We start from the raw sequence: 16,796 nt of genomic DNA on the forward strand, positions 1-16,796 counted from the left end.
TTCGGGAAAGTTCTGTGCGGCGTGGCATAGATGCTAAATTTAATTGAGTTAGACGAAAACTCAAATCAATGCTTATACGGTGGTATCTAGAATGCCACAATCGGCGTTATCTCTCTAATTTTGTTATTATCATTGGTCGTAAATCACACGCGGAAAGCAACAGTGGAACTCGTGTTTGGGGATTTATTTATTTGAAAAGGATATCTAAAGCAATGGATCAAAGTCGATCCCCACTACTTTTCTCTCTGAGTTAATGGCCCGTCCAATGACGCCCGTGTGGATTACCCCTGGCACCCAAGACTTTCGTGCGCTCAACTAGCATGGCAGCTCGTGTCAAAATTCAGTTTACTGCCCTATTAGTCCCACTATATTCCATTTCAGGACGGCTTGCGATTAAAAATATTCCATCTCATCCTGGGTTGTAGGCTTTAGGCATCCGATATGCTTAGGATAGTAAGATCGACCTCTAGGGGGCAAGCAACAACACCGAGTTGTCCTTAGTCTTTAAGTGATCTTTTACGCGTTCACACTTCACCATCCTACCTCTCGCTCAAGTATCTCATCATAGACATATTACACTTTGTTTTTTCAAACATCTTTTTCGTCAATCTGCGATTTGCGGTCGACTTTCACGCTCGTTATTTCTCATTCTTGTTCGCAAGCTATTTGTTGTAATTTTTTTGGTGTAGAAGAACGGGTTCAATCTAGGATCACTTATCTGTGGATTTCATACGAGCAAGCTACATAATACCTGGAATATTGGAGGAATCCTTCTTAATATCTTGCTGGTCCCGAACAATTTGAACTCCTGAAACTTTACATACAATTTCGGCAATAGTTGATGAAGAAAAATTAATGATTTTGGTCACTTGAGTATCGTTTCTGGTCGGTTTCGTTTGTCACGATGTTCGCGCGAACTCTCGTTGCCTTGTGCAGCGTCTTGTTGAACACACAGGTCAACGCCTTACGCTACGAAGAACAGTTTGTGGGCTACAATTTGAATACAAATCAGACGGCAACATCACCCTTTGATTACTATGGAAGATGGGAAGGTGTACGTGAAAATTCATGGCTCTTGGAGTGTTAAAAACTTCAGTGGTGGATTTATGAAACCTCAGATGCACATTGGCTAACCTATCTTTTCGTAGCACGATTTTTATCCATCTCCCGATAACTGGCGTTTTCCCTTCTACTCTTTCTTTCTGGATAAATTTGTGAATGGAGATCCAACGAACGATGATATCAATGGAACTCATTTCGAAACTGATTTCATGCAAACCCAATTACGACATGGAGGTGATCTACAGGGTCTCATTGATAGTCTGGACTATATTCAAGGAATGGGAGTAAAAGGAATTTATATTGCCGGAAGTCCTATGATCAATATGCCTTGGGCCGCGGATCAATACTCTCCTCTGGATTTCAGTCTTCTCGACCAGCATTTTGGAGATATGGATTTGTGGAGGAAAACCACCACTGCTATCCATGACAGGGGGATGTATGTGATTCTCGACAATACCATGGGAACTATGGGAGACTTAATTGCTTTCAGCGGTTATGAAAATTCCTCGACTCCCTTCACCCTGGTCGAGCACGAAGTCCTTTGGCGTAATGAAAATCGCCAATATCTGGATTTTTCCTTCGGGTCGAAGTACAATGAGACCTGCAACTACCCTAGATTCTGGCTTGATACTGGATTTACCGTCAAAGAAGATGTCACTGACCTCATGAACGGGTGCTATGATTCCGAATTCGATCAATACGGTGATACCGAAGCTTTTGGTGTTTTCCCCGATTGGCAACGTCAATTGTCTAAGTTCGCCTCCGTCCAGGATCGTTTGAGAGAATGGGTTCCCTCTGTGAGAACTAAAATCGAGATCTTTACTTGTATGATCATCCAACAATTAGACATTGATGGACTGCGTGTGGACAAGGCGACACAAATTACGGTCGATGCATTGGGAAGTTTCAGTCACGCAATGAGAGAATGCGCAAGAGATGTGAAAAAGAAGAATTTCATGGTTACTGGTGAAATTACCGGAGGAAATACGTTTGGAAGTATTTACCTCGGGCGTGGACGTCAACCTGATATGTTACCGTCCAGCATGGCAAACGCGGTTCAAATGACCTCCAATTCTAGCTTGGCATATTTCATCCGTGATCCTGACCAAAACGCACTCGACTCCGCTGCTTTCCACTACAGTATTTATCGCACGCTGACTCGATTTTTGGGAATGGACGGAAACTTAGCAAGTGGTTATGATACACCAACTAACTGGGTTGATGCGTGGAACGAAATGCTTGTAACGAATGATCTTATCAACCCCAATACTGGAGTTTTCGATCCAAGACACATGTACGGAGTTAGCAATCAGGATGTCTTCAGATGGCCGGCTATCAAGAATGGCACACAAAAACAACTTCTTGGACTCTTCATTACGACTATACACATGCCTGGTATCCCTTTGCTTTTGTGGGGTGAAGAGCAAGCATTTTATGTCTTGGACAACACAGCCGACAATTATCTCTTCGGTCGACAAGCTATGTCTCCTTCTCAAGCATGGCAAACTCACGGATGCTATACCCTTGGCAGTGGTACCTTTTATCAATTCCCCAACGACTCTTGTACTCGAGGTTGTAATGATGACTGGAACAGTCGCGATCACAGAGATCCATCTCACCCAGTTCGAAATATTATCAAGGCGATGTACCAGATGCGAGACAACTACCCAGTTTTGAATGATGGATGGTTTCTACAACAGCTTTCCAACCAGACAGTGGAAATCCTCTTGCCAGGTAGTAACGGTACAGCTACTGAAACTGGAATGTGGAGCACCATGCGAAGTCAATACGATGGTATTCAGGATTTATCTAAAGCTGGTGGTCAAGCAAATCAGTCTATCTGGATGGTTTACCACAACAATTATGACACAGTTACATATTCTTTTGATTGTAGTAGCAACGAAACTGCCCTCGTTGCTCCTTTCCTTGATGGCGTTACTGTCAAGAATCTGTTCTATCCGTATGAGGAGGTTACATTGAAAGCAGGACCCTTCAAGCTAGGGATTGCAAATCAAACTGGCTTCAATGGCTGCCTTGATAGTCTCACTCTCGTTCCATACGAGTATAAAGCATATGTGCCAAAAAAGAACTGGGTTGGACCTTCGCCGATGATTACCTCATTTTCGCCAGGACACGATGCACGACTTGCTTCAACAGTTGCCCCCGGAGAACAAGAAACCATCGAAATTGAATTTGGTTTCAGTGCCGAAATGAAGTGCTCTGATGTCATTTCGAAAATGACAATTACCTCGGCAACAGAGGACGGACAGGTTGCAACATTAGCCAATGCTACCGGCCAATACTCTTGTACTTTGCTTCCAAGTCCGGTCAACGTCACCGAATTCGTTGGATCAATCCCAACTATGTGGACTTTCAAAGGAAATTTAACCAATGTATCTAACGGTGTCCACTCGATTACCCTCACCAATATCACCAGCAATTCTGGAAATTCCTCAACTGGGGCCACAGATACATTCTTATTCCGCGTTGGACAACTTGATAATCCCATCACTTTCCCCGGTTCCGCAAACTTCACCAGAGAATTACTTCACAAGTATGATAACGGCACATTATATGTTAGCCACAAAGCTGCTGGAGCGGATAAGTTTAAATATTCTTTGAATTGGGGAAGTTCATGGTCTGAATGGCTGCCATATGTTGGTGGAAATACCACACTTCAATCACAGGCTTGGACTGGTACAAGCAAACAAAAATGGGACGGAGATCACGTCATTATGCAATATTGGAGCAAACTTACTGGTAGCAGTGATGTAGTTCAACATGCTGATCTAGAAACTAACCCCTGGTCGCGTCGTCTTCCGCACTTGTTCGCCAATGGTCCGTTCAACCAGTATGGTTATGATACTGGTATCGAAAATAGCTTCTCCTTGAACAAGAAAGACAGTCTCTGGGAATACAAGTTTATGACTGAATGGCCAGCCGGTAAGTTGTATCTTCATTCGATATACGAAGGCACTCTAACAATATTTAGTCATGCAAGTGAATGTTTGGGGTATGAATCCTGATGGACAACCTGACGAAACTGTCGTCATGGGAGATATCGATGGCGATAATATTCTTGATCGTATGCCACCCTCATCGCTGTCTACAGCGCTCATCAACATGACTCGTGTGCCACCATCACCATATCTCGGATACAAAATTGCAATCGACGACGGTAATTATAGATACTATCAAATCCCCTACGGGAATCGTTCCTACCAAATGTTGATGGTTGTTCTTTTTTGGATTGTCCCTGTCCTCAGTGGTGGTCTCAGTATCTGGCTGTTCATGAAATCTTTCTACGCTGTCAAACTCAACAGTGTCGGTGTCAAGGAGGCAAAGAATTATATCCCATTGGTCTTGCGCAGAAAGCTTAAGAGAGAAAAGAAAGAGGACGAATCTGAGAAAGAAATGACAGTCATGGGAGGATTACACTCAATGTTCCATGAAAACGCCACACAACTTGGACTCCAGGCTGATGCTGCAGCTACCGGGCGACGAACTGTTCTGATTGCTACCATGGAATACGATATCGAAGATTGGGCTATCAAGATCAAGATTGGAGGTCTTGGTGTCATGGCACAGTTGATGGGAAAGAATTTGGGTCATCAAGATCTCATTTGGGTCGTTCCTTGTGTTGGCGGTATCGATTATCCTATTGATCATCAAGCTGAACCTATGGATGTCACAATTCTTGGAAATTCCTACACTGTTCAAGTTCAGTACCATACTCTACGAAACATCACTTACGTTCTACTCGATGCACCAGTTTTCAGAGCACAATCCAAATCTGAGCCATACCCAGCTCGTATGGATGATTTAGACTCCGCCGTTTACTACAGTGCTTGGAATCAATGTATCGCTCTTACTATCAAGCGTTTCCCCGTCGATTTGTATCACATCAACGATTACCATGGAGCTGTCGCACCAGTCCATCTTCTTCCAGAAACAATTCCATGTTGTTTGTCCCTCCACAACGCCGAGTTCCAAGGTTTATGGCCCATGCGTAACCAGAAAGAGAGAAGCGAAGTCTGTCAAGTATACAATATTCCAGAAGAAGTCGCCATCAAGTACGTTCAATTCGGAGATGTGTTCAATTTACTCCACGCTGGAAGTTCTTATCTTCGAATTCATCAAAAGGGTTTCGGTGCTGTTGGTGTCAGTAAGAAATACGGAAAGCGTTCCTGGGCAAGATATCCTATTTTCTGGGGATTGAGCAAGATCGGTAATCTTCCTAACCCCGATCCTTCTGATACTGGAGACTGGAATGGTACTCAGGATTCAATGGCCAAAACGACTGTTAACCAAGATTTTGAAAGTCAAAGAGGCGAACTCAAAAGACAAGCACAGGAATGGGCTGGTCTTGAACAAAATCCTAAAGCTGAGCTCTTGGTTTTCGTCGGTAGATGGTCAATGCAAAAGGGTATTGATTTGATTGCCGATGTTATGCCTGCTGTTTTGGAGGAGAATCCAAATGTTCAACTAATCTGCGTTGGTCCTGTTATTGATCTTTATGGAAAATTCGCTGCTCTCAAACTCGATGTCATGATGAAAAAATACAAGGGTCGTGTCTTCAGTAAACCTGAGTTCACTGCTCTTCCACCATTCATTTTCTCGGGAGCCGAATTCGCCTTGATTCCATCTAGAGATGAACCTTTCGGTCTTGTCGCTGTAGAGTTTGGTAGAAAGGGAGCTTTGGGTATTGGTGCTCGTGTTGGTGGTCTTGGTCAAATGCCTGGTTGGTGGTTCACTGTTGAATCTACTACCACCACCCATATGCTTCATCAATTCAAACAAGCTATCAAGGAAGCCTTGGCCTCTAAATTGGAAACTCGTCAAATCATGAGAGCACGATCTGCCAAACAACGTTTCCCAGTCGCTCAATGGGTCAATGATCTTGAGACATTGCAAAGTAAAGCAATCAAGATTCACGACAAGGAAGAGGCCAAACATTCGGGTAGACCAAGATCTAGAGGAAGAGATGGAGGAAATATCTTCTATTCTTCCGCTAAGAGATTGTCGAGTTTCGGTACCAGTTTCGCTAGTACCTCACAACTTGATGTTGCCAGTACCATTGGTGGCTCTACCAGGCCATCTTCGCCAACCCGTGTTGAACAACCACCACCAGCTGGAGGTGGACTAAACCGAAAGCTTTCTCTGGGATACAGGGCTGGTCCAGGTCATCGCGTAATGAAGAACAGATTCAATGGTAGTAATGCATCGATCGGAATGGGTGGTGCGGTCAAACATGACGAAGGACTGACCGATGTGGATGAAGACAGTGATGATGAAGATGCCCGAGTTCGTGACGACATATACGATGAATACGTACTCACTCCTGAAGAATTAGAAGCCCGAAGACAACAAGAGCAATTCAGAGGACGATCTGACAGTCCTGCCGGAGGCGCATTCCTCGCACCACAACCAGGATACTTGGAATCTCCACGAAGAAGTCCAAGTGCTAATACTGGTAGTCTGCATATCAATGACTCTGAATTGTCGTTGCCACGTCTCAAGGATGGCTCGAATATCTATTCCACTCACTCGATACCTGCCTCTCCAGGTTTAGAGTCACCTGGAACACCCGGAGCACACGATTCTTTGCTTCCTCCTCCATCAATCTTTGGAGCTGGTGGCGAAAATAACGCAAACAGAGCTTCCATGCTTAGTTTGAGTTCGGTCATCGGAGACAAGACAGATTTCAAACTTCAAAAGGTCGATCCATTCTTCACTGATACTCAAGGAGAATACTATCAGCAATTTGCCAAGAATCTTGATGGTCTTGATGGAAAGAACAGTGAAGGACAATTGTGTATTGAGGAATACTTGATCAAATCTGAAAAGAAATGGTTCGACAGATTCCGTGATGCACGATTGGGAAAAGGCTCAGTCGCACCTTCATTTTCTGCTCTTGGAAGTGGACGAAGATCTCACGACAGTCGTGGACGATCCAATAGTCGGGATAGCTTTACCAACGATACCATTACCCATTCAAGGCAAAATTCTAGTCAAGATAACGTGGCACTCACTGGCGGATCTGCTCCTAACGATCAATTCTTACTTGGCAAAGATTATAAACCACCTACTGGTCTTCGTCTGATCATGCAATACCGCTTCTTTGATTGGCCAGTCTATTCATTCTTACTCGCCTTCGGTCAAATCATTGCAGCCAATTCTTATCAAATCACTCTTCTTACTGGTACTGTGGGTCAAAGTGCAGAGAAACTATACATCACAGCAACCATCTATCTTGTTACCTCGATCATGTGGTGGGAAGTCTTCTCCTTCTTCAAGTCAATCTACGTCCTCAGTATCCCCTTCATCTTTTACGGATTGGCCTTTTTCCTCCTGGGTATGGCTCCTTTCGTTGACAGCGTTGATGGAAAGGGTTGGGTCCAGAACGTGGCTACTGGTTTGTATGCTGTTGCCGCTTCATCGGGTAGTATATTCTTCGCTTTGAATTTCGGAGACGAAGGAGGATCTCCCGTCAAAGCCTGGGTTTTCCGTGCCTGTATCATTCAAGGAACACAACAAGCTTATGTCGTCATTCTCTGGTTCTGGGGATCTTATCTCAACAGACGACAAGCTGATGGTCGCGGAGCTTCCTTCACATCTGCCAGTCCCAAAATGGCTGCAGTCGTTCTTCCTATTGCGCTACTCATGTGGGCGGTTGGCCTTGTTACTTTCCTCGGATTGCCAGAATATTATCGACAAGCGCCTGGAAAAGTACCATCTTTCTACGCCTCGCTCTTCAGACGTAAGATTGTCATGTGGTTTTTCGTCACGGTTTTGATTCAGAATTTCTTCCTCTCCACGCTCTATGGTCGTAACTGGCTTTATCTATTCTCCTCCAACCATGCTCCTACATGGGCTATCATCCTTCTCATCATCTTCTTCTTTGGATTCTTGTGGTCGGCCTTCCTATGGTTCTTCGCAATCTTGAGTAAAGATCACAGTTGGGTTCTACCAATTTTCGCTATCGGTCTTGGAGCTCCTAGATGGTGCCAAATGCTCTGGTCCTGCACCCCAATTGGACAATACGTACCATGGGTCGGCAATGGACTGGCAAGCGCTCTTTTCACCCGATCATTGTGGCTTTGGCTTGGTATGCTCGATGCACTTCAAGGTGTAGGATTCGGTATGCTGTTGCTTCAAACTCTGACTCGTGTCCACATTGCTTTCACTCTCATTGCGGCTCAAGTCTTGGGTTCAATAGCTACTATGGTAGCCAGAGCATGTGCACCCAATAAAATTGGACCCGGACCTGTCTTCCCTGATTTCAGTGACGGGGCAGCCGGTCTTGGAAATGCATGGTTCTGGATCGGGTTGATTTTACAACTTGTTATTTGTGGTGGATTTTTCACATTCTTCAGAAAGGAGCAACTTAGCAAGCCTTAGAGCTATCTTGCGTTTTATTTTTGGTTAGAGGTTGTTGGCAAGGGTGCAGAGCAAATGGGATGGTGTAAATGCATGCATGGTGGGAGGATGTCGTGTGCACAAATGAGGCGTTTTTATATTACTTTTGTATAAAATGGTGCAGATTTGGACGGAATTATTGTATTTGGACATTACCCCTTTGGTGGGATGACTGAGTAAAGATTTTACACGATGGAAACGATACAGAGCGCGCAATATAGACTTTTGATTTTGAAATGTTCGCTACGACGAACGGGTTTTCGGAGGAGGGTTTGGGAGGAGAAGCACTCTTTTTTTCTTGTGTATTTGAGAGTGGAATGGGCATAATATACACACTTAGTTGAGATAGAACTTAAAGTCTAATGAACTTGTCACATATTTATATATATATATCGTTTCATGGTGCTTTTCAATAGTGAATTTCTCAATGGTTTTTGCATTTCTCTTTATCATCATCATTGGAAAAGTTATGAGCGGTACTATTATCCTGTCTTTCCAAAGCATTGCCTTCGATCTACAAAGACACAACATGAACTGGGTACATATCAAAGCATAGTAGTGCATTATGTATTTGTAAAGGTAGCCCAAGAGGGTATTTCAATGAATTGTCATTGCATCCAGCAGAATATCTCCCTCCCTATTATTACATCTATTCCATGCATCATAATCTTATAAAGTGCATCGCATCATATTTTCCTTCCTCCTCCCATCTCAAACCTAAAACAAGCAGTCTACATCATTCCCACAACTCCCAATCCAGCCGCAACTGCAACTCCCATAACCCCAACCGCAGGAACACCCGTCGCCGCCGCTGCCGCACCCTTACTCGTTTCACTTGCCACCTTACTCCAAACACTCGACTCAACCTTGTCAGCATTACTCATATAAGTGCTGACAGCTTTTTGCACACCATTTGGAGCCTTCTTGGTAAACCAATCGGCAGTGACGATATCTTTGTAGTAGAAACCGCTTTCGTGGATCGAGCTGGCGATGGAGGAGGGGGCTGCGGAATGGATGGCGTCGAGGAAGGATGTGTAGGCGGCTTGGGTAGTCCAGGAGTTTTCGACAGAGGCGAGGGCCGTGGCGAGGGTGGAGAGAGCGCCGCCGGGGAGTGTGGGGGTGGCGGTGAAAAAATCGGAAATCACGGATGCGCTGGGAGGGAATGTTAGTTTGGGGAATTGGAATTTTGGAGGAGGCGAGGGGGGAGGGATCACGAGGGACATTGGAGGGAGACATACATATCGACGCTGGTTTTGTCTGCGGAGACAAGTGCAGGAGCTGCGAGAGCGAAGAGGATGGAAGTATATGAGAACTTCATTTTGATATGTTTGAGTATATTTCTTGATAATTGAGTGGTGGTTTAGTTTGGATCTTTCTCTTTCAAGAAGCTAGACAGTTCACAAGTAAAGGTAGAAGTGATATCAACCTTAGAAATTCTCGAGTTACAGATCAAAGAGAAAGAAAACTCGCTTTTGCTTATATATCCATCGATCTATCGACCAAGTATTTACCCTCCCCCCATCTATCTCCTCTCATCACAATAAACACAACTACATCTCGAAAGCGGCGTAGTTTAGGCAGCCTTTTCGTGTGATATATTTCACTACGCACATTTTCATTACTGAACATTCGCAGGACCCATCAATACCTAGGTATTCGACAAAACAACTCCTTTTTCCCAATCATCCGTACCTGTACCTCGCCGCGCCGCACATCCGCATACATGCCCTGTCACGAAATCGTCCGTGTACGGTCGTACCTGGCGTTTTTGTCTTTATCCGTCGTGTATCCTCTCTCATCCAATAATTTCTCGCTTCCCAGAGAAAACTAAACTACAAACTCGGTGAAGATGCTAAGGACCTAGTCATTACATCAAACGTTCTTTGCCATTTATTTTTCTATAGGAAAGATAAACGCTCGTATGACAAGTGAATTATAGTATATAACCTCGAAATCAAATCAAAAACAAGCTTAACGATCAACCACTAACCATCACCCCGAAATCCCCTCCCCACCTTCCGCATAATCCGGCGTAAAACGAAGTAACCTTAATTGGAAGCTTAATTATTCAATTTCTCAAAATCAATTATACTCCATAAATCCTATCCGTTTTATCCGTTTAAAGACTTTTGATACTAGTATAAAAAAACAAAATGATCATGCTATACCTAATTCATCTTCGTAAAAGCAGCATTAACAATCGGAACGGAAATCTAATCCGAGCGCTAGGTATCATATTTTAAGTTAAAGGTCCGACAGGAACCCGCTTCTTCAATAAATACTAGGCACGTAGGTAAACGAGCAATTAGTTGGTTCAGTTGAGGCTCGGAGACTACGATAGTTTGGAAACTAAAATAGCGATGGCGAGAAGAACGGAAAAGCTAGAGGTTAGAGACTAGTAGCTACGGACATATTTTACATCCTTCGCTTAAAATCTACCGATTTGAAGAGATGAAGGAAGTGTAGATTTCGTAGGTGGCTTGAAAAAGTATAGATATGTTACATGTGTTGATTGGGTAATGGAAACACGAGATTGATTGACTTTTTAAGGGTTAGAAAATTAGCTATTATTTGCTAGGAGACGGATGATTATCTGTTTTTGTGTATTGTGTTCCGCAGTGGGTGGAGAGGACATTGTATGTGAGGTGAGAAATATTGGTGTTTCTATCTATCTTAAAATCTTGGTTAAATTCATACGAGCATTATTAGGTACCAAGATGCGTATGCAGGATGTCGTCAATACAATCATGCATCTCCAACTTCTTCCATTGCACATACCTAGACTATGAACATGGCCTTTTAGAACTCAGGCACCTCGTATCAGTACATACAAAGGTCCTTCAACTCCAATCCAGGAACCAAGCATATTATCTTGGTGAAGAAGACTATTCCGTAAGATATGAGAATACTTTGCCATCCTCGCGATCTTAGAGAGAGCCGCAAACTAGCACTAGTAATAATAAATATATTGAATATATAACGTAGTTTATCAGTATATATATTATATCAATGTATACACCACTTTTACCTCAATTTATACTCTTCAATCTTCATATACAATTTATCAATTATTTATTATATCATCAAATAATAAAAAAGGGAAAATACTCTTAGCTATTGAAGCTATCGAAAAAGATAAAAAACTTTTGATTCGAAAGGTTATTAAGCTATATAATATTATATATATAACATTTATTCGAAGAATAAATAGAACAATTCCTACAATTGAATTTCGATTATAGAATCTGAAATTTATTAAAGTAAAAGAACAAATGATTATTTTATATATTCTTAATATAAATTCAAAAGGTTTTCCTTTTAAACTTAAAGGAATAAAAGATATAACGAATTATATTTTCGAATTGAAAAAAAGAAAAGCTATTAAAAAGCTTTAAGCGTATCGATTTATAAAACAATATAAAAAATTAAAGATACATTTTAATTATGTTTATAATCTTTAAAGAACTCTTTATAAGAATTTTAAACTTTTTAAAGAATAGTTTTGATTAATTACGAATATATAAACGAAATGTAACATTTTGAATAAAGATTTCCATAATTTTAATGAAATAAACTCTATAATAGAAATTAATATATATAATAATAATTGTTATTAATACTAAAAGATATAATAGAAATAAATCAGTATAATTAGATAATCGAGAATAGATTATAATAATAATATATGGAAATAAAAAGGGTGAAATTATTCTTTTATTTCTAATAGTTTAAGAATAAATTTATTTTTTTAATTAATATATTGAAATTAATTCTTCTATAGACTAAGTTATTAAATCTATATCTAATAAATAAATGAATAATAAAACAAATTTAAAATAATTAAAATATTTTAATAAGTATATTAAGAATCAAAGAAAAAGTAAATATTAAATGTTGGTATTAAATAAGTATGAAAATTATAAATCAATAACTTTTCAAATATACTATAAAGAGAATGATATTATATATTTACATTTATTATTATATTTAAGTCATTTAATTCAATCACTTGATATTAGCTATTTTAATAATTTAAAATGTTTATATAATAATTAAATTGATGGATTTATTAAGGTATATATTAATTATATTTCGAAGATTGAATTCTTTATAACTTTTAAAACTATATATAAGAAATCAATTACTTTTCAAAATATAAAATCAGAATTTTAAAGAACAGATTTAATTCTATTTAATTTTGAAACTATATTTTCGAAATTAGATATTTGAATTCGTATATTTACCCTTTCTTTTTTCAATTTAAATTAATAAATTTCTTAAACCCCTTACAACCCAATTAAAGCTTTTTTTCAATTAATATTAATTAAATCTTAAATAATTTATTATTAATTAAGTTCATTTATATTTATATTTGAGATTATATTAATTCTAATTAAAGGTATAAAGTAATTAGCTTATAAAAATATAATTTTAAATATAAAGATTTATATATTTCAAATAATAAATAAAATATTAAACAAATATCAACATATGAAAAAAACCTAATTATATTAAGAAGAAATACTTATTAAATAAGAAGCTTTTAATATATTATCTTAATAAAAAATTGATATTCAGATTCAATATAATAAGCATTAAAAAGAAAGTAAATTCAATAAAAAAGCATTTTCTATTCAATATTATAATAAATATAAAAAAACAAATCATAATATAAGAACCTATCAAAATAATATAATAAATTCTAGATTATTAGATTCTAAATAGTTTTAATTAATTGATTCAATTATTATTAAATAATATAAAATTGAAAGTATAAATTGAGGTAAAAGTAGTGTATGTATTAATATAATGCACGCACTAATAAACTACGTTATAAGATTTCTAAATTATATAGCAAATGTATCCTATATTCTAATCCAATAAAAACTTCAACCTAGATACCTATTACAAGCTATTGATTCAACCTACTTCTTCTCAGACTATATATGCAATCCAAATACTGATGATACAATGTATTACAATTCTAGCCTCCAGTCATTTTTCCGGTTCACAACTTACAAATTATATGTTCAATCCACAAACCTACCTACCTACCTACCTATTATCTCATAACCTTTCCTCTACATACCTAAATAATTCCCACAACCCACGATTCACGACTCACGACTCACCACCATAGCAGCAATAAACAGCGAACCGCACAGCACAGCACAGCACCCACCAACCATCCCCTCCCCAAATCCCAATCCACGAGTCATCTCCTAGAAAATGAAAAGCGACGACATGCAACAAAATTAAAGAATGACATATAAAACCTGAGACTTGAGACTTGTGAAATTCACTCACGATTAGAAAACGGATTCTTCTATTAAAGAGAAATCAGAACAGTCGTTCGAGTGCGTGTAAAAGATTCCCAAAGGATTCATAAATTATAATTGGGATATTTATTATGAACTCTTAGACACTAATACTCATAATCAGAACTAAAATGAATAGATAAAAAGTATAATACCTCAACTCCCAACTCCGTATCCTGTCTGTCTTATCTGACTATATATGTGTTTTGACGTTTGTATATAGAAATATAAATATATAAATAAATAGCATTCTGACAACCAAGCAATTCCTTTTATCATTGGATATTGTATCAAGACTTCATAGAGTCTGCCGTTTTGTTGGGGGTTTCCTCCTGCCCTCTCAGTGTGTTTGGATATATCCAGATGTCATCTCCTCACTACCCCTCTTCGGCGCTTTCGTTCTCTTTGCATTTCCTTTCCATCTCCCTTTCCACCTTTCCTCCTTTCCTCCTCGTCTTCCCCCCTCCTTCCCTCAGCCCCCTCATCCCCTCCCATAACCCCTCCTAAGAATCACAAACAAAATCAAACTCCGCATTCGAACTCGTTAGCACCTGAAAATTTGTCTGCGTAGCCGTTGCTCCCGCCGCTAAACACGAAGCTGAGGGTTGTGGAAGAAATTAGCTTTCTCTCTTTCTTTCTTTGTAGATCTCATATTCTGTCTCATCTCATATCCTCTTTTCCATCTATCAAGCGTAGAATTGGGTTCAGACAGCTTTCTTGTCTTCTCTTCTTTTTTCCTCCCCGCTTTTAAATTGGTGTGCTCATTCCTCTTCTTCTCCGCCTCCTTAATATCGCTTCTAGTATCTACGTAAACATTATTCTAGACAATTTGGGACCAGCCCTTCGTCGCCTTTCAACCATGAATTCTATCTCATATAAGGTTCACAACCAAATCCAAAACAACCCATCATTACCACTACCACCCCCAAACCCAACATCAACACCTTCTCCCCTTTCCCATCCTCCCCCCTCTATCCCCCCTAACCCCCCTAACAAACCCCCACCAAAAACCCCCCAAAAAACAAAAACACAAACCCAAAGCTCCCCAGAAAAAACAAGACCACACCTCTCAAACCCCCAAACAACCTACCCACCCAAATTCCATGAGAAGAACCCGCTTTTTCTTCTACCAAATACGATGATGTATGCTTCAAAAAAGAAGAAGAATTAGAAGAAGAATTAAAAGGAATAAACATACACTCCTGAGTTTGACAACCATCCACACTAATATCCGCAGCTGCTTTTGCAGGATTATTGGCTGCATCGGCGCATTTGTTGTTTTGGTTGGCGCAGGAGCGGGAGTAGGCGTCTGCGAATGCGGGCTAGAGGGGGAGGGGTGTTAGGTTTTTTTCTTAGGGGGTTTCTCTTTTGGGGGAAGCGGTGGGGGAGAGAAGGAGAATTAAGATGGTGAAGAGGAATAAACGAGAGAGCCAAAAAAAACCCAAAAAACTTATAAAAATATAATAACAGGAGAAGTAAAACAGATATCTCCCCCCAACAAAAGAAACCAGAAAAAAACTCACAAAAGTATCTCCCGCAACCATATACGGTCTCGCATGATCCCCGGAATTAGTTATCTATCCCAGATTCAAATTAGTAAATATTTCTCCTCATTTGATTTCGCCTGTGAATCGATATTCATTCCTTGACTCTACATCAATCTTTGGTAAGACGATTTTTATAATGATAATGATAATCTCAATCCTACTTCCCCTTCCCCCATCCTTTGCATAGAAGAGAGGGAGGGGAAGAAAGAGAGAGACAGGCACGCAAGTCTCTCAAAATAAATAAAGAATCACATACCGGATCCGCCGATACACCACCCAAAGAACCCGCAAAGATCTAAATCCCAAAATAAAAAAGTTAGTTAGAATCCCTAGTTATATATATTTCCATATTTGTATCATCATCTCTTCAAGGATTTCCATTCCCGCGCTTGCAGATATGAATTTGTGACCCTGAGGAAATCTCGTGTCTTTTCTCTCCTCCTTATACCCCTCCCTTACACCTCACCATCTATCTGTCATACCTCCCAATCTCCCCCAAAACCAAAACCAAAACCCCCCCCACCAATCTCACCACACATCGCTCATCCCTTCCTCCCCAAAACCAAACTCCAAAAGAAAACCACATACCTGCAAATTACTCAACGCTCTCCCCCACACCCCCTTAAACTCCCTCGCAAACTCTCCTTCCAAACTCGCATCTGCACCTACATTCCCCATCTCCTCCGCATACACACTTCCCCCCAACAATATCATCAAGCTTAAAGTCAGACTGAAGCTGAATCGCGCTGCTAGATTGTTTAATTTCATCGTGTTGTTTGTTGTATTGTATTATGGTGTGGTGTGGTGTGGTGTGGTGTGTTTGTGTTTCTAATGTGCTGATATATATTCTTTTAGATATATCCAATATCCCAAGAACAGCAGATGTTCTCCAAGTGCGAATCCCGATATAATGATTTCGAACCAGCGTAATCAATTTTATTTGATTTGATTTGAATTTCCGGGACCGCAGAACTGTTGATATCCCCTTCTCTTCTTCTCTTTTCGTATTTGTGTCTCGAGAAACCTGATTGATTCAATCAATTAAATAAATGAATGAATAAATGAGTAAATAGAAATATGAGCACGTATAAAAATACGCTGTAGAAATGCACCGTGAAAATTCCACTCAAACTTCTTCTCTTGACACAACTCCAAGTCAAATTATAATTTCTTTCTTCTTTCTTTCATAAATAATTTTCAGCACACTAAAAACGTCACACGGACTGTCACTCTCCAATTCTAGGTCGTCAAGGTCGTCAAAAGCCGTTGATATTGATGATAAAATTCGGTTGCGCGTAGTCGTTATCAATCAATCAATCCTCTTTTTAGAAAAAGAATCAAATTAAATCAATCCAATCCAATCCTCCCCCTCTCCCTTCAAAAATTTAACCGCTCAGCTCGAATGCTCAAACAAACCCCCCTTCTCCTTCTCCTCCTTTACCCACACTAT

The 16,796-nt window shown here is 40.0% G+C and overlaps 3 protein-coding genes across 3 annotated transcripts; 1 reads left to right on the forward strand and 2 right to left on the reverse strand.

Annotated features, from left to right (window-relative positions):
• Window positions 1–904: 904 nt before the first annotated feature.
• Window positions 905–8,463, forward strand: EAF01_003515 (uncharacterized protein; the record flags this gene model as incomplete). Its single annotated transcript, XM_038911769.1, has 3 exons — window positions 905–1,054; window positions 1,149–4,005; window positions 4,055–8,463. 3 exons carry the CDS (start codon window positions 905–907, stop codon window positions 8,461–8,463), a joined length of 7,416 nt encoding a protein of 2,471 aa, XP_038773004.1.
• Window positions 8,464–9,212: 749 nt separating this feature from the next.
• On the reverse strand, window positions 9,213–9,799 carry EAF01_003516 (uncharacterized protein; the record flags this gene model as incomplete). Its single annotated transcript, XM_038911770.1, has 2 exons — window positions 9,213–9,633; window positions 9,720–9,799. The coding sequence occupies 2 exons, from the start codon at window positions 9,797–9,799 to the stop codon at window positions 9,213–9,215; spliced, it is 501 nt and encodes a 166-aa protein (XP_038773005.1).
• Window positions 9,800–14,302: 4,503 nt separating this feature from the next.
• Window positions 14,303–16,114, reverse strand: EAF01_003517 (uncharacterized protein; the record flags this gene model as incomplete). Its single annotated transcript, XM_038911771.1, has 5 exons — window positions 14,303–14,397; window positions 14,998–15,121; window positions 15,323–15,376; window positions 15,603–15,641; window positions 15,935–16,114. 5 exons carry the CDS (start codon window positions 16,112–16,114, stop codon window positions 14,303–14,305), a joined length of 492 nt encoding a protein of 163 aa, XP_038773006.1.
• Between the last annotated feature and the right edge of the window lie 682 nt (window positions 16,115–16,796).

Source organism: Botrytis porri, assembly GCF_014898465.1.
Source record: "Botrytis porri strain MUCL 3234 chromosome Unknown BPOR_004, whole genome shotgun sequence".
NCBI classification, from domain to species: domain Eukaryota; kingdom Fungi; phylum Ascomycota; class Leotiomycetes; order Helotiales; family Sclerotiniaceae; genus Botrytis; species Botrytis porri.